The sequence below is a fragment of the Populus nigra genome, chromosome 5, assembly GCF_951802175.1.
Source record: "Populus nigra chromosome 5, ddPopNigr1.1, whole genome shotgun sequence".
Classification (NCBI taxonomy): Eukaryota; Viridiplantae; Streptophyta; class Magnoliopsida; order Malpighiales; family Salicaceae; genus Populus; species Populus nigra.
This window is the reverse complement of record NC_084856.1, coordinates 540,114-556,410: the sequence shown is the minus strand read 5'-3', so window position 1 is coordinate 556,410 and position 16,297 is coordinate 540,114. Positions and strand designations below refer to the sequence as shown.

Below are 16,297 nucleotides of genomic sequence, written 5' to 3'. Positions count from 1 at the left end.
AAATACCATGGCAAACACACCTTGTTTGTCAAGGTAAGTAAAGAAGGTAAAATCTTGATTGTTAGTATCTACGTTGATGATCTTATTTTGATTCGGGATAACGAGTCTATGATTAAAGATTTTAAAAATTTGATGATGGATGAATTTGACATATCCGATCTTAGAAGGATGGGATATTTTATTAGTATTGAGGTACTAATATGGAAATACTACTATGTTTTGTAATAATAGTTTGACGATCAAAACTCCAAGAATCATGTGCTACATAGACGTTGCAAACATATCGATGTTTGTTTCCATTTCTTGCGTGATCTTACAACTAAGGGAATTGTAGAGTTAGTTTACTGTGGAACTTAAGCCTCTAAAGCTAGATGTGTTTCAAAAGCTTCAATGTTTGTCGGGTGTCTGTCAAGTATCAGAAGTAAACTTCTTGCTGGTAATTATTTAAAGGGAGGGAATGTCGAGTTTGCAGGTGATTTTGTTAGGTTTGATAATAATTATTATTGACTACGGAGTGAATTGTTTTGTTTTGATTCATTCCTTTGCCGATTACCAGAGTTTCTATTAAAGTAAACGTGAGGTGTAATCTTGTTTTCATCTAGAAAGTTGTAAGTTTATATAATAACCAGAGTTTCCTGAATTCAATAATAAGTCATTCTCGCAGATTAATTGTATTGTTTCGTTTAAGTTCTTTATTTCACATAAAGAGAATCTCTCATTTGATTTGCTTTTATCTATTTTTTATAATTTGAATTCTATTTATAATTCAAATCAATCCCTTTTTTAAAAAAAAAAATACATAAATTAATTTAATCTTTGAGATTGAATTAAATTTAAAGAATTACAAACAATCTTTAAGTCATAACATAAACCAATCTAACAACTATGCATGAAAGTGATACATATCAAATTACATCTATTTAGTGTGTGTTGGAGATTGAAGTATAGTGAGATAAGGTTGATTTTTTTTATAGGTATAATCCTTTTAAACACAAACCACATCTCATTTAAATTAAAAATACATGTCTTTATTTTTGTTATGGGTATATAAAAAAACTCAATAACGCATCATCACATCTTAATACTAAACACACTTTAAATTTTTTTTTTTAATGTGTTTGGAAATGCGACGAATTGTGTTTTTAAAAAATTTTAATATTTTTTATTTTAAATAAATTTTTTATATTTTTGAATAGTTTTAATGGATTGTTATTAAAAATATATTTTAAAATATTTTTAATAATTTTTTAAAATCGCTGCAACGCCACGTCAGGAGCCGCCAGAGATTTTGGTACAGCCTTTTGTTATTAAAATCGCTACAGCTCGATGACCTGTAGAGTAGACACATTGCGGCCATTTTCCTTTTTAAACACTGCAACGCTTACATGTAGCCTGAATATTACGCCACGTCAAAAGGCTGATAATCTGCCTTATTACTAAGAAGTCCCTATGTTTAATTAGATGACAAATCTACCCTCACTGACTACAAAATAAAACGCAGGCATGGAGGGAGGGAAACGATTAGATCGTTGCCCTTGGGTTTATTAGGGTTTTGCAGTGATTGAGAGAAAGAAGAGGAGAGATGAGCAGAAGCTTGGGGATTCCGGTGAAGCTACTACACGAGGCTTCCGGTCACATAGTGACGGTGGAGCTGAAGAGTGGAGAGCTTTATAGAGGAGGCATGGTAGAGTGTGAGGATAACTGGAACTGCCAGCTCGAGAGCATCACTTACACTGCTAAGGCACTACTGCTTTTTCACTCTTTTCTTGATTATTTTTGTTTGTGAAACCCTAGATTTTGCGACTGTGGAGTGAAATTATGAGTTGAAAGGGTTTTAGGTTATTGTTTTGAAAAACCCTAGGATCTATTGCGTGAGATTGGGAAAATCTTCATGGAAATTTTAATATTCTGCTAACAAGTGATGTTTTATTGCGGGGAAGGGGAAAGGGAAGTTGTGGCCGTAAAACCCTAAATTAAGAAGCTTTTTCTTTACAGAATTTTTTTTAAAAAAAATGATCCGGGATTCTTTGTATTCGTGTATAGTTGCTGATGGTCTTGAGTTTAGCTGTCCGTTTTGTTCAGCAAATCAGTAGGATAGTTCAAGAGAAAGACACTTCCTTTTGATGTATAGTTGGTTAAGGAATAGGAGTTAAAATTTTTGTGTCAATGTTAGTGAAAAGTCACACTATAGTTAATGAATGATTTCTAGTATAATGTATTTCTTATGTTATTTATGCCGCCCAAAATTGGAAGATACGTTTTGAGTTGTTTTAGATTAATGTAATGGTTATATGAGGTGAAATAATGATTTGCCTAATGAAAAGATATCCAATCCAAAATGATGGTTTATTATAAATATTCAATTTATAAAGTAGGGACAGGAGAATTTAAAGAAATTATATGTGCTTGTAATTTTAGTCCGTGTTATAGCGGTTTTAAATGAAAACATTCAGTTTTGAGATGCATGGATGCATCTGTGGATGAATGCCAAAAAGATTTTAGAGAGAGCTTATTTGATATCTTTGCCACTTAGTTGTTTATAATGTCTATATCTATTATGTTTATAATGTCTAATCATTGTGTCTTTGACTTACTGATGCTAATCGAAAGAGATTATTCGATGCAATGGCTATCAGCTTGGATAATTAGTTTATCTTTCTTTCATTTGTATCTTGGTTTTTTGATCTGGTTACTGATTCTGGTCTGCCACTTGACAGGATGGGAAGGTCTCACAGCTTGAGCATGTTTTCATTCGTGGCAGTAAAGTCAGGTACCTAATACTATCTTTGGTAAACTCATATATAGTTATTCAGTCATTATGCTGGATTTTCACAACTTGACTGCAATTATTTGATGATAATGTGAAATTTGAACAGATTCATGGTTATACCTGATATGCTAAAAAATGCTCCCATGTTCAAGCGTTTGGATGCTAGAATCAAGGTATGATCCCACTTGCAATCCTTTAGATTTTTCTTGAATTTGCATTTTCGTGATGATCTCTAATTACCATTTCTTATGTGTGCTTGAAGGGTAAGAGTGCATCGCTTGGGGTTGGCAGGGGAAGATCTGTTGCAATGCGGTCTAAAGTAAGCATTTTGATTTCATTTATGTCTTAAATTTAATCATCCATCTGTTATTTTCAGCCGAAAACAATTTTAAAGCTCTGTATCTAAGCAGCTTGTAAAGACCAACTCCTGATTCTATTTTACTGTGCAGGCCCAAGCTGCTGGGCGTGGAGCACCCCCAGGCAGGGGCGTTGTACCACCTGTCAGGAGGTAATCGGCAATTCAAATGGCAATGGCTCGAGCAATTAGGATCCCTGTTCTTCAATCAAATTTGGTGTATAAGGTTGAATTTTGTACTGCTTTCTTTAAATGATGAAAAATGAATCCGGGATTATGAGTGACATATCTCTACTTTGCATGAATGTATTCAGTTTCGGTATTGGATAGTTTATGCGAGTGATACGAAGGAACATCATCCAGATTAGCCACCTAAAATACATTATACTAGTAGCATGAGTTAATTTTTTTTACATAAATAAAATAAAATAAAAACTAAGATCTCAAAATATTAGGTTTTTCTGTAATATATCTAAGAGTCTTAGGTTTAATTGCAATGCTTTACTCAAAAATAATATTTATAATATTAATAATAATATTAAACTTGCATGACTTAAATTTAAGTAAGTTAGGTTGTCCCACCAAATTTAATAGCCTTATATGTGGGTCTAACTGCAAGGTCGTGTTATAAAAATGTGGTAATTAAATATATTAATAAAAAATAAAGAAAAAAAACCAACAGGAAGAAAAAAAACTAATGAAGAAAAAGAAAAAAATTTGAATTAACTGGGTTAACCCTTCAATCTAGGTTAACCTGTCAAACCTAAGATTTGCGTCATGAATGTTTGATAATTAAATAGAAAAAAAAATTGACGGGTTAACTGGGTTAAATTGTCAAATCAGGTTAACCCGTCAAACCCGAGATACGTGTCATGAAAGTCTGATAATTAAATAAAAAAATTTAACATTAACAAACTAAACTAAAAAAAATTAATTAAAAAGAAAAAAAAAGAAAAGAAAAAAATTTTGAGTTAACTCGTCAAACTTAGGATCCGTGTTATGAAAATCTGATAACTAAATAAAAAAAATTAACATTAACAAACTAAAATAAAAAAAATTATTAAAAGAAAAAACACAAAGAAAAAAGGAAAAAAATAAATAAAAACAACAAAAAAACAAAAAAAAAACGAAAACGAAAAAAAAAATCAGAGTATTTTAATATATAAGTTATATTATTATAATTATAATTATAATTATAATATATAAGTATAGGTGCGAGGAAAGCACTACCTAAGTTTAAGTGAGTTTAGCTACAACATCAAACCTAATAGCATTGAATGTGGGTCTAGTTGTAAGGTCGTGTCATAAAAGTGTGATAATTAATTAGATTAATGAAAAAGAAAAAAATCAACAGGAAAAAAAATCAATGAAGAAAAAGAAAAAAAATATGAATTAACTGGGTTAACCCTTCAACCCAGGTTAACCCGTCAAACTTGAGATTCGTGTCATGAAAGTTTGATAACTAAATAGAAAAAAAAATTGACGGGTTAACTGGGTTAAACCGTCAAACCAGGTTAACTCGTCAAGTCCGGATACATGTCATGAAAGTCTGATAATTAAATAAAAAGAAATTTAACTTTAACAAACTAAACTAAATGAAAAAATTAATTAAAAAGTAAAAAAAAAAATTCGGGTTAACCCGTCAAACTCAGGATCCGTGTCATGAAAATTTGATAACTAAATAAAAAAAATTAACATTAACAAACTAAATTAAAAAAAATTATTACAAGAAAAAAACACAGAAAAAAGAAAAAAAAATAAATCAAAACAGTAAAAAGAAAACCAAACAAAAAAAACATAGTATTTATTATTATTATATTATTATAAGTATAATTATAATATATAAGTTATATTATTATAATTATAATTATATAAGTTATAAGTACAGGCGTGGGGAAGCTACAGTGCTTTCCCACGCCTTTTAGACTTTAGAGTATTTAATTAATTAATATATTGGCTTGATTGAAGGCAAGGATGGCCGTAGTGCAATAAGTATAGAAGACAATCCAATTTGGTATAACCATTTCAGCGCGGAAGGATTGAAAAAAATAATAAAAAGAAGCGCCGATGAAAGCTAAGCGATGAATTAAAGGTTGGCCTCTCAATCTCGAAAGAAAACGATATGTAATATTCATTCAATCAAACAAAGCATCTATTCATTTCCTGCGAATTCAATATCATACCTGCTTCAAGCATTAGAACGGACACCGAGTAACGTGCAGGGCTGCAGGGTCCTCAGAATCGTTGATTCGTTATTGTACATACAGCAACGGAAATTGGGAACCAAACGACTTGGGCCTCACTACACCTGTGTATGGGCATAAAGGTGAATACAGAAGTTTCAGCAACCGTACAATTCATGCAGAGAGTTTCTTTTGATTTGGATTGCAGACGCTTGAGTTTTTATTTTCATTACGCAGGAACTGTACATAAGAGCTGTAATGGCTACATTTTGTTTTGGTTACAGTAATGGATTGCATATTGTTGGGACAAGAAAGGGCATCTATAAATCCCATCAAAATAAGAAGGAAACACACCGAAGCGTGATTCTATCAAGCTAGTGGAAGTAACCATAGAGTTCCAAGAAGCAGATGCACAAATTGTGGGGGTTTGAGGCATCTGTCGTCGGACCTGTTAGAACAACCCTGAAGAACCTAAAAGGAAGTAGAGCATGTGGCCCGGTTATGGGCCATGATGCAAACTGATCAGCCTTGCACATTGTTTGGTCGTTCTCGTGCACTCTCAAGCTCGTCCATGTCTTCCCATCCAGTGAACCCTGGGATGTAGTGTGGGACAGTTACGATAGGCAATCATTGGCATTAAAACTGGTTAATGGGATTTAAGATAGGATAACCATTTTGCAGGCTTGGAGCGTGAATATCTTGCAAAAGAACGATGCCTAAATGTTTTACCTGCAAATTCCAAAATCTTATGAAGGCTCTTGACCCATCTTGTCTCAAAGTGTAGTGGTTGCACATAAGCTGCATCAATCATAGCAGGGAGAAGTGAGTAGGGGCCAAGCACTTGAGTCAGAAAACTAAGTTGGATTGGATGACTGTTTTATGATTGTTGATACTTTTCTTTGTTGCATTTAGACAAACACAATCGAAGAAACCTTTTGAGTATAGGGAAAATTAAAAGGAAAATTTACTAGGGTTGCGAAGAGTATAGGAGGACAACAACCTGATGATCTTGGCCAATGTCAACAATCCACCATGCACGTATGTGTCCATCTTCCATGCAAGGCCCAGCAAAAGACGTTCCCTAACGCAGGAAAGATAACTCAATTACCAATGAAACACACTATACATTAGATATGTTACAGACTTACAGACATCACTCATACTAACCTGATAAGTTCGTGACACCAAAGTCTTGGGGTCGGTATATCTTGAAGGGGGACTGCTGGCAGTGATCGTGATTCTCTGGAACATTCAGTTAAGAGGATGAGAAGCGGTGTATCGAATGTGGTTCACTGATCTACCTAGAGATACTTGCAAGATAGAAAAAATAAAGAAAACCACAAAGTTCACCTTTGCTAAAACAGGATTAATCCACTGATGTTCTCCATAAGATGTACCAGCAAAGTAGAGTACTCCATTGCTGTCACCATCACATATGTATTGGAGCTCCTTAAAGCTAGATCGCCTATGTTGAAACCTAGGGCTACAAAAATAAGACTCCGTTAGCTATTATGTCTTTAAGCCATGGCTCATTCAAAACACATCAGCATGGAAGCATAGAGTTAAAACAGTAGCATTGAAATTGCATAAGATGGTAATGTGACACGATAGATACTTCCACCTAGCATGTATAAAAAAATCCTTCATGAAGATGACACAATAGGAAGGGAATTAGATTTTTAGAAACGGTTCATTTGTTTTTGAAAACCCCCCAATTCAGCCCTTGTGTTTGTGTCAAATAGGCAAACAAGCCCCTTATGGAAAAAACTTCATCAAATTTACCATATTTTCATCACACTCCGTCAATTCAACCCATTTGGATGAAATTATAAACAAACTGTGATGAATTTATCCTAAAGGGAAACTATATTGTTTAGGATTCATCCCAATTGGGTTGAATTGATGAAATGTGACCCTTGGTGATTTTTTTTTCGGGGGCGTTTGCCCAATAGACACCAAGATAGGGGCAACTGGGGAATTCTCCTTTGTTTTCCTCGCAACAGGATATAGTGGTTAAAAACTTCTACTAATATTCTTGTGAAGATTTCCTATGAATAATAATCAGCTCACTCCATGTGTAACTTGGATTAGATAATTTAGACAGATATCCATCTCCACTATTGAACAGGCTAAGAAAAAAATAAAATAAAAGGATTAAAAGGCTAGACCACTCTCACAATCTAGATCAAGACACATGAACATGAAAGTGAAAATAGCATCTTACACTTACTTCTGGTCATTCCCTGGCCTTAGGGATCCAAATTCTGCATAACAGATGCCCTCCATCACCTGTGAAATTATCACACAAGAAATCTAGTGATGAAAATGAATAACCATATTGTCTGTCAACAATCACTCTCTCTAGAAAGATGATAACTTACAAGATCATCAAAAATAGGGACATGCCTGCGTATGTTGCTTTGCCCCAGCTGCAACATGATAACAGGAGTTCAGGGTACCATTCTCAATAGATTGTCTAATTGTCCTTTCCATAACCAAAGCTTACTTACCTTCTTAAGCAAGTCATATGGCATCAATGGAAATCGCACAAATGGCAACAAGTTATTAAGAGATTGAAGCCTGTCCCTGAAAAGGAGGTCAGGAGTAGAAAGTGCAAGTAGCTCAGCGACGACCTCCCATCCACACAATTCTTTATCTCTCATACACCACATGAAGATTGCATTGAGAACTCTTTCTTCAGATGTTACAGTTAGATCTTGATGCTGCAAAACCATCCTTTGTTATAGAGAATGCCTATGATTTTATTTGGCATTTGACAACATTCACGAAGAAACAAAGAATTGCTTTCAAGGAAGAAACTCATCAGTATAAGGTATTTCACATGTTATCCTTGGTCCATTTTAAACTTAAAACAATTAAAGCATGACTTCAAAATTCCTTCTCCTATCTATCAATTGATGGCCGTTGGGTCCAGACCCTCGTTTATCCCATGCACTAAACCACTAGCATGCCATGGACTTACTTCCAATCTAAAAAAGGAAACGATATTCCAAATGAAAAGCACTTGCTCCTCCTAAATTTTCGGACCACTAGTCCTGGATTCTGTGGGCAGAGTACACTTGTTTTGACTCAGCTCTATAAATCCTAGAGTCAATTGTCAATTTCAAAGTTATCAATTCAAAGAATGAGAACCCACCTGAATAATATTGCTAAAATTTGTCTCATCTAATAAGATGAAATCAAGGCTTGTAGTGGTACAATAATCAAAGTGCATAGCAAATTTCCTCTCGCATGTTTCTTCAATGAGTTTACATGATGGAATCGATGACACCGCTTGAAGGATTGGACCTACTGAGTCCTGCAACAAAGTTCAACAGTTAGCTTCAACAGCAATAGCCAACAAAGTTCCCAAATTGTCTGCTTCGTCGTCCATTATAACTTGTGCATAATAGAAAAACTCTTGTTGTATGACCTTCTTCCACTAGGAGAACTCCATCCCTGCATATAATATGTACATGAAAGGTGTCAATATCTTTTAATTCAATGTCATAAAGGGGTCGCTTCTTTTGTTTTCAGAAGTCCGAAACCGCAACTCACTTCTCTGTTCTTTTAATTCTAGCCAACAAGAAGCATATCATAACAACAAAACAAAGATATGATAATACTAAAACACTCTTAATTAAATTATTTGTAAAATAAGGCTTAACTACCTCCGATAGGCACTCTAAAAATGTTTTGCAGCATTCTTGGTAAAGGAGAGTGACCCCAAATTGATCAGCTAACAAAAGAGCCTGGAGGAGCAAGGTTCCGAATTCCACAGAATCTTCCAAACTGAGTTCTCCACTATACATGAATTCAAGCATAACTTTGAAGGCTTCAGGTGACACATCCCTTAAGAAAACCTCCGAGGAGCAACTCTCACTCATTCCATTTGTAAACATCTGTTGAATTCATTTAAATCAGGTATTATGTAGTTGTCAGTTCCTTATACCGTGAAAACATACTTTCATAAAACATTTCCAAAACATGCTATGCAGAGAACATGGAGACACTAGAAGCTACATGAAGATGGCTCACCTTTGAAAATGGAACACTCCATAAACTTAGAATGACTTTGTGAGGTTGAGCAACAAGACCATGACCCTCAATGTAAATGTTTATGTCACTATAGTCTCCAGTCGACAGCAACTGTTTAAGCCTTTGCACATTTATAGGCAGTTGAGAAGGGAAGGCCATACAACAATGGGGCTGGGAGCTTGGATATGACAATTCCACATTCTTACCAGAGTCAAACAACTTTTTATTCAATTTAAATCGCTCCACAATTTCCTCACAGAGCTTCCCCAGTGGCATCACTTCAAATTGTAAGCTCAATGCCCATAGAGAACCAAGTTGCGACTCTGAAATCTATATTAAAGAGGGAACGGAGTGAGATTAAACAGCCCAAAAGTAACTAGAAGTGATTCTGGCAGCTAGAGTCATTCTTAAAAGAAAAAACATGACAAGAAAACAAAAGGCAGAATCATCCTCATTGAACAGTTACGATACCTGTGTGTGGCCGGTGTATATATATTGAAGAAGTGCATGAAGAATTGGATATGTTGCATCCTGTAGCTGAATAACATCTTCATTTGACGATCTCAAAGGAAAATTACCAGATGCTTGTAAGATAACCTTATGAGCTGGGACAACTCTTTCCTCCTTGCCAACAATGAACAATACATCATTTAATTCCCAACTCTCAAGAAAATTCTCAAGTCCCCGTCTCTCATAGCTCATCTGTCCACCTTCTAACTCCTCTTCCCCATCATCTGTCCCCTCATATTCTCCAGAGTCAACTTGCTTCCATAGCAACATATGATTCTTTGGCAACGGCAACACATTGACATTTCTATACCCGACATGTTTATCCCAACTGCTAAGACCAACATACCGAACGCTACAATTTGGATTTGAATCTAACCACTGAAACACAAGATTCTGAAAAGGGTATCTCCCTTTTCCGACACTAATCAACCCATCATAAATACCGATCCAATAACTTTGAAACATGGATGAGCAGCAAAGCGCAACACCTTCCTCATCAACAACTGTTTTGCCATCAACCTCAATTTTCAGTCGACGATTCCTATGACTCCCAAGAATCACAGTATAATGAGGACTATTATCCCTCTTATAATGGTAGTGTTGACTCCCTACATTCTCCCTAAACACCACTGTGACATCATTGTGAGCAAAAGCATCAAAAGCCACACAACCTCTTCCAGCTTCCCTAAATTTCAAATCTTTCCTCCAAGCACACTGAAATGGTGCTACTGTGAGAAACTTCTTCTCTTTCTCTTCTATCATCTCTTCCTCACTATCGAAAAAAAAAAAATACAATCACTTATAGGAGCCTAGAGATTCCAAGTAAGGGCCGCCACCTTATCTATCAGGAAAAGGAAAGCATGAACAGTTGTATTAGATTTTAGGCTCTAAAATTCCCATAGCTCAAACAAATAAAAACCATCAAAATCAATTGATCAAACTATGACAAAATGTTGGTATTAAATAACAAATAGCAACCTAATGAATTATCTAGAGAGAAACCTAGAATCTGCCACAAACAAAACCATCCAACTTGACAAAAAAACTGTGAAACCCATCATCAATCCTACACCACAATCTCATTTCAAAGACAATAACAGTACATTAAAATATCTTCAAAACATACCCAAAAAAGGTCATGGCCCATGAAAAAGATGACGATGAGTAACAACAAAATATCAGATTCAATGTAAGTTTTTTCTTTTACCTGATAGAATATTCAAGGGACCATCTTCGTCGACAACTTGAACACGAAAAATAATGAGGACCAGATTCAAATGACAGATATTTAGATCATCAACTTGAAAAGGAGGAAACTTTACGAGAGAGAGAGAGAGAGAGAGAGACTTCTGTTTTGGTTTTTTTTTTTTCTTTTTTAAGGATCAGGATGCCACGTAGATGAGTCGTGGCTTAGATAGATTTGGTTGCTTCGAAAGCGAAACGTGGCACTTAGCGGTACACGTGTTTAGACAAGGACTGCTTGACTCAGAACTGCCACCTCCTTTCTGACAAAGTCAGTCAGCCAGGGTTGATTTTCATTAATCTCTGCTGCATTTGTGACAAACACTACTAATGATAGAATTTTGCTTTACAATAGCCATGTGAGATTTATAGGAAGTATGTTTTTGCATTTTACAGATATTTTTAAAAAATTTTAATTTTTTAATTTTAAATTTTAAATTATTTTTTTGATATTTTCTAACGGAATGTACTAATATTAAAAATAAATTTTAAAAAATAAAAAATATTATTTTAATATAAAATACTTAAAAAAAAAACTATTACTATAATTTCAAACAAAATTTTAATTTAACTAGAAGAAATATTGATAAAATAAAGATTGAGTTTTAATCGATTTTACTTAATTTGATTGGATCAAGATAACTTATTTTTTTTTTAATTTGAATTTTATAACTAAAAAAATGCATAGATATAAAAGGAAAAAAATATAAAAATATCTTTAAATTTTTTAGAGTTACTATATTTAGATTAATATTGATATTTATTCAAAATTCCTCTATTTTGATATGGATTATTTATACATTAAATAGTATAAGATTATGAATTAATTAATCTAAACGATTGAAAATTAACTCCATTTAACAAAGAAATCGAAAAAAAAATAAAAATAACGATATATAAACAAAAAAAAATCAGTTTTATTAAATGAATGCAGTACAGGGCTTTTAGTACTTCTGATTTGCGCTATTTGTAGTTTTATGATCTTGATTGATGAGATCATAGATGGAATTGTCAGCTTCATTAGGTGAACTAGCCCTTTGATGTGATTTTAACAGACAATTAATCCCTGTTTATATAAGGTGCTCTTGGCATCTTGAGGAAAACCTGGAGCTTGAACTTCTAGTTAAAAATTGTGTAGCTACAGATAACAGAGAGCAGAGCATGACAATGGGCATGCTAAGGGAACGTTTGATGCTTTTGGACGCAGATTACACCGCAGAGCGCAGATACAACCGCATTCTCAAACGTGCAAAAAAGTCAAACCAATCCATCCAAAACAACCCAAGTTCAATCATTATCTCAAATACCAAAATTGGGAATGATTCAACAAGAAATATACATTAAAAATCAAGCCTTAAAAACATTATTTTATTCTTGGAGACCAGTGACAACATCCTCCCCGCTGTGTTCAAATAGCATAAAAGAAAGAATACCAAAGTTTCTCTATGTTCAAGAAGGGGGGCAACTTAAGTTGCACTGTAAACCCCAACCCCCAAATTTACTTGAATAAGGGTAAGTCTTTTCATGTCAATTCATCTCTTGCTTTATCAGTCCTGCTAGAATGGAGGATCCAGTAAGAAGTCCGCGGGTTCGTTCTTTGCTGCGTAACCAAATTTTGAGGTACAATACTTCCGGTGTACACCTGTTAGCTTCCCTGTACCAGCAATCCTATGAAAATTAACCATAAGCCTTGAGCATTCCCTGTAATCCATGGGGGAAAAGGAAACCAAACAGTGAGTAAAAAGACTGTCAAGCTTGACATGTAACGTACAACAAACAATTTCTTTTTAAGCAGGCGAAAAAGCACTCACGTAAGCTGCTGTTCTGAGTAGCCAGTGTACCACTCATTTGTCTTGCTCCATTGCTTTGTTCCACTAAGGGTGCATTGAGCGGTGTATATTGCAGCAGCAGCTAACAATGAAGGTGGAAACTTGAGCATGCTGTATTCGACGAGGCAAAGCTCAATTATGAAGAACGCAAGCAATTCAAGCTGCTTCAAAATAACAACTGGTTTAGTATAATCAGAAACATTTCATTAAAAATCCGACTAAAGTGCAGTTAAATTTTTTGTCTGAAGACCGGTAGTACAAACCTTCCTGTCACATTGTGAAGCTTTTAGGAATCTCCTCATAAAAACATAAGGAGTGGGAACAGAGAGATTAAACTGTAAAGCGTTGACCATGTTCTTCTCCTGCAGGCATTCAAATCATATCATATATCCATCCTCATTCTGATCATAATTACTATGATAACAATTAAAGAATGACAAAATAATAATATACCATGTCAAGCACTTCCTTTCTGCTGTATGCTTTGTCAGAAATCAGAATGAGATCCTCCACAACTGGAACTGATACTTCTTCATATTTGCATGCAAGCAGCATGGCTGTCACTCCAACGAGCTGGAGTTTCTTTCTCACGACTGGATGAACTGCTAGAAATCTATCAATGAGATTGACAGTAAGGTATAAGGTCTCCTCCATCAATTCAAACTTGTAGTGCACCTGTTAATCCCGTCAAATTTGTAAGCGGTTCAGATTGAACCAGATAACTAATTCTTGACCTTTTAAGCATTATGTAACTTGCATACCTCAATCAACCAATCAATGAGAATGCCTCTCATTCTGTCATTAATGTCAAATTGCTGTGCCATGTAGTTTGATGGGACACAGCCAGATCTCTGCAATCAATTTTCCAGAAAAAGTTCATGTAGTAAGGGAACTGAAAAGGAAGATACTTCATAACGAAACCATACCATCAGCGGCCCTTTTCCATCAACCATTACCAAACGATTGGACTATATAGACCAGACCTTCCAACATACTTCATAATGAAAAGCTCCACCTTGGTTTAATTTAAGATTTCAAAATAAATGTGCACAGCCCTATTTGCCTAATAATCATAACATCAGCAGCCCTTTTCCATCAATCATTACCAAACGATTGGACATCTAGACCTTCCAACATACTTCATAATGAAAAGCTCCACCTTCGTTTAATTTAAGATTTCAAAATAAATGTATATCAGTCCTATTTGCCTAATATAGGACAATCTTTTGGGCTAGTGATTCCTAATCAAATCTTACAAATTAAAATATTCTCCAATTATAACAAAAGACCAAGCAAAACAAAATAAAAATAAAAAAGCAATGAAGGCTTTGTTTATGTTTCACAAATTGAATAGGAAGATATATTCTGTGTCACCTCTGCTTTCTTGTAGAAATTGTATAAATCATCAATGTATTCCACTACAGCAAGTGGATCCCTCTTGTCACAGCCGTCTATGTCCAAGACCGGCTCTACTTCAACATCTTCCATTTCAACTTCATCCTGCAGGAAACCAAGATATCAATGAAACCCTGACAAAAGCTCAATAGCAATACAAACAAATTAAAAATAAGTTATATTGCAAATACCATCCTGTCGATCTCCTCCAGCATTGCCTCCGTATGTTGCACAAACATCGGAGCAGAAAAGTCATCACTAGTCTTGTAGTCCTCCACATCTATGATATTACAATCTTCTGGCTCACAAGAAATTGGGACTGGGCGAACTGGTTTTTTGATTTCCTGTTTGACACAAACAACTCTCAATCCAATCTCACAACCCTAGACATCCCACCCTATAATTAAGAGAAAATTCAAGCTCTTTAAAAAGGTACCTCTGGTTCAAGTTGCTGCTGCTGCTTGTTAGCAAGCTGGGCCGCATACTTCCTGAACAGACATCAAGAATAACACCAGAAATAGATTCAATTAAAAGATCAAACCTTTGACATTAAAAACGAACACCTTCAACGTCAAACAAAGAGGTCAATTAGTTACTGACCTAGTCAAAGGTCGATGCACTGGAATTGGTGGGTTCTTATTACAAAAAGCTTCTCTTCTAAAATAAAATAAAATAAAAAAACAGAGAAGACAAAAAACAAAGGAAAAAAAACATCAAAAGTAGGTAATCAAAGACGCTGAAGAAAATTGATTAAAAAACTCCACACCACCAAGTGCCTACTTTCTTCTCTTTTCCTTCATTTTCTCAGGAACCAAACAAGATATAAAAGATTAAGATTAAGACAGTAATTAGGGTTTAAGAAGACTTACTCTGATAACCCTCTTTTGTTGACAGCACAGGGGTACGGTGGACCTCCGATGATGTTCCGATTAATGTTACTCAACGCCCGGCGATTAGTTCCGGTCGCCACCGGAAACTTCCCTACTCGGCCACGTAAACCCTCTTCAAGATTGAAAAACAAATCTCATTTTTATTAGGGTTTTAATAGCTTTAAAAAAACATCATTTTTAAACCAAATAGATAATAAAATGTAAATACAACCTTTTGGGGTTGTTTTACTACCTTGAATATTTCCGGGTCCGATCACCCCCGGGTTGTTCTCATCGGATCCAGCCATTGTTGTCTATATCTAAAGGAAACCCTCCAAAAATTAAAACAGCTAAGTATCTATAAAGAAAGTTATTAAAGAACAAATTTTGATTCGATTAAGTTTTAATTAAAAGAAAAGAGAAAGAAAACCAGATCAGAATTGATTTCAAAACGTAAAACCTAGATCATAAAATAAAAACATTCACCTTCAAAATTCAAGAATTCTTTTAAGCTTCTTCGATATCGATAAAAAAAAACAAAAAAAACACCCTTCAGAGCCTTCTTTCTTTATCGCCCGCCCGTGCCTTGATCTTAGAGAGAGAGTAATCAAAAGAACCCCATTAATGGAGTACGATCTCTCTCTGTGTGTCTCTCTTCTTCTTCTTCTCTCCGGTTCGAGTTCTGGCTCTGGTACTGAAATTGTTTGTTGGGTTTAACAGGAGGAGGAGAAAGGAGTAGATGAGAGAAAAATAAATAAAGAGACTATGTATAAGCGAGATGGAGACGCAAATATCGGATTTATGTCTGTGCCCTCCTCTTAAGTTTTAAAACCAACGGCTAGTAGATTCTGGCCGTCAGATCTTCTCTGATTGAAAGGTCGCGTTCTCCTGTGCGCTGCACAACGGTTACCTTGCCATGTGCCCTTTCTTAAGAAATTTCCACACTTCACTACTTTACTCTCCTGTCTTCTAGGTTGCTTCGGTTAATGTCTAATAATACAATGAATAAATATAAAAAAAAAAGTATTTGATTGGAATGATAAAAATAAAAATAAAAATAAAGAATAGGGAGTGTTTTACAGTGTAATGGTTTCTTTTTTTATGTT

General features: G+C 34.8%; 3 protein-coding genes across 8 annotated transcripts; 1 reads left to right on the top strand and 2 right to left on the bottom strand.

The window, feature by feature from the left end:
- The first annotated feature begins 1,510 nt into the window (after positions 1-1,510).
- On the top strand, positions 1,511-3,411 carry LOC133694427 (small nuclear ribonucleoprotein SmD3b-like). Its single transcript, XM_062115928.1, has 5 exons — positions 1,511-1,741; positions 2,718-2,770; positions 2,877-2,943; positions 3,033-3,089; positions 3,220-3,411. The coding sequence occupies exons 1-5, from the start codon at positions 1,583-1,585 to the stop codon at positions 3,280-3,282; spliced, it is 399 nt and encodes a 132-aa protein (XP_061971912.1). The 5' UTR covers positions 1,511-1,582; the 3' UTR covers positions 3,283-3,411.
- Positions 3,412-5,464: 2,053 nt separating this feature from the next.
- LOC133694426 (BTB/POZ domain-containing protein At2g30600-like) lies at positions 5,465-11,218 on the bottom strand. 3 transcript variants are annotated; one of them, XM_062115924.1, is made up of 13 exons: positions 11,064-11,216; positions 9,818-10,697; positions 9,347-9,676; positions 8,980-9,210; positions 8,466-8,627; positions 7,819-8,031; positions 7,690-7,737; positions 7,539-7,597; positions 6,659-6,791; positions 6,476-6,550; positions 6,309-6,389; positions 6,038-6,106; positions 5,465-5,901 (listed from the first exon to the last, which is right to left on the bottom strand). In XM_062115924.1, the coding sequence occupies exons 2-13, from the start codon at positions 10,616-10,618 to the stop codon at positions 5,683-5,685; spliced, it is 2,421 nt and encodes an 806-aa protein (XP_061971908.1). In that variant the 5' UTR covers positions 10,619-10,697; positions 11,064-11,216; the 3' UTR covers positions 5,465-5,682. The 3 variants fall into 3 exon arrangements, with proteins under 3 accessions (XP_061971908.1, XP_061971909.1, XP_061971911.1); XM_062115925.1 differs by lacking the exon at positions 11,064-11,216 and having other exon boundaries at positions 9,818-10,809; XM_062115927.1 differs by lacking the exons at positions 5,465-5,901; positions 6,038-6,106; positions 6,309-6,389; positions 6,476-6,550 and having other exon boundaries at positions 6,660-6,791; positions 7,533-7,597; positions 11,064-11,218.
- Positions 11,219-12,368: 1,150 nt separating this feature from the next.
- LOC133693697 (cyclin-B2-4-like) lies at positions 12,369-16,105 on the bottom strand. 4 transcript variants are annotated; one of them, XM_062114970.1, is made up of 12 exons: positions 15,678-16,105; positions 15,445-15,523; positions 15,192-15,324; positions 14,923-14,979; positions 14,759-14,810; positions 14,514-14,666; positions 14,302-14,427; positions 13,689-13,778; positions 13,381-13,602; positions 13,191-13,289; positions 12,910-13,091; positions 12,369-12,799 (listed from the first exon to the last, which is right to left on the bottom strand). In XM_062114970.1, exons 2-12 carry the CDS (start codon positions 15,497-15,499, stop codon positions 12,655-12,657), a joined length of 1,314 nt encoding a protein of 437 aa, XP_061970954.1. In that variant the 5' UTR covers positions 15,500-15,523; positions 15,678-16,105; the 3' UTR covers positions 12,369-12,654. The 4 variants fall into 4 exon arrangements, with proteins under 4 accessions (XP_061970954.1, XP_061970953.1, XP_061970955.1 ...); XM_062114969.1 differs by having other exon boundaries at positions 15,445-15,511; positions 15,678-16,104; XM_062114971.1 differs by having other exon boundaries at positions 12,910-13,088; positions 15,445-15,511; positions 15,678-16,101.
- Positions 16,106-16,297: the final 192 nt, after the last annotated feature.

What these genes read in the sequence shown, in the direction of transcription:
- LOC133694427 (XM_062115928.1), top strand. Translation starts at nt 1,583, where the DNA reads ATGAGCAGAAGCTTGGGGATTCCGGTGAAGCTACTACACGAGGCTTCC. An exon ending in ATTCGTGGCAGTAAAGTCAG is followed by an intron (nt 2,771 to 2,876) that starts GTACCTAATACT and finishes AAATTTGAACAG; the next exon opens with ATTCATGGTTATACCTGATA. An exon ending in CTGTTGCAATGCGGTCTAAA is followed by an intron (nt 3,090 to 3,219) that starts GTAAGCATTTTG and finishes TTTACTGTGCAG; the next exon opens with GCCCAAGCTGCTGGGCGTGG.
- LOC133694426 (XM_062115924.1), bottom strand. Translation starts at nt 10,618, where the DNA reads ATGATAGAAGAGAAAGAGAAGAAGTTTCTCACAGTAGCACCATTTCAG. An exon ending in ACATTGGCCAAGATCATCAG is followed by an intron (nt 6,107 to 6,308) that starts GTTGTTGTCCTC and finishes TGATTGATGCAG; the next exon opens with CTTATGTGCAACCACTACAC. An exon ending in TAAGATTTTGGAATTTGCAG is followed by an intron (nt 5,902 to 6,037) that starts GTAAAACATTTA and finishes ACTACATCCCAG; the next exon opens with GGTTCACTGGATGGGAAGAC.
- LOC133693697 (XM_062114970.1), bottom strand. Translation starts at nt 15,499, where the DNA reads ATGGCTGGATCCGATGAGAACAACCCGGGGGTGATCGGACCCGGAAAT. An exon ending in CGGACCCGGAAATATTCAAG is followed by an intron (nt 15,325 to 15,444) that starts GTAGTAAAACAA and finishes TCAATCTTGAAG; the next exon opens with AGGGTTTACGTGGCCGAGTA. An exon ending in AACAAAAGAGGGTTATCAGA is followed by an intron (nt 14,980 to 15,191) that starts GTAAGTCTTCTT and finishes ATTTTATTTTAG; the next exon opens with AAGAGAAGCTTTTTGTAATA.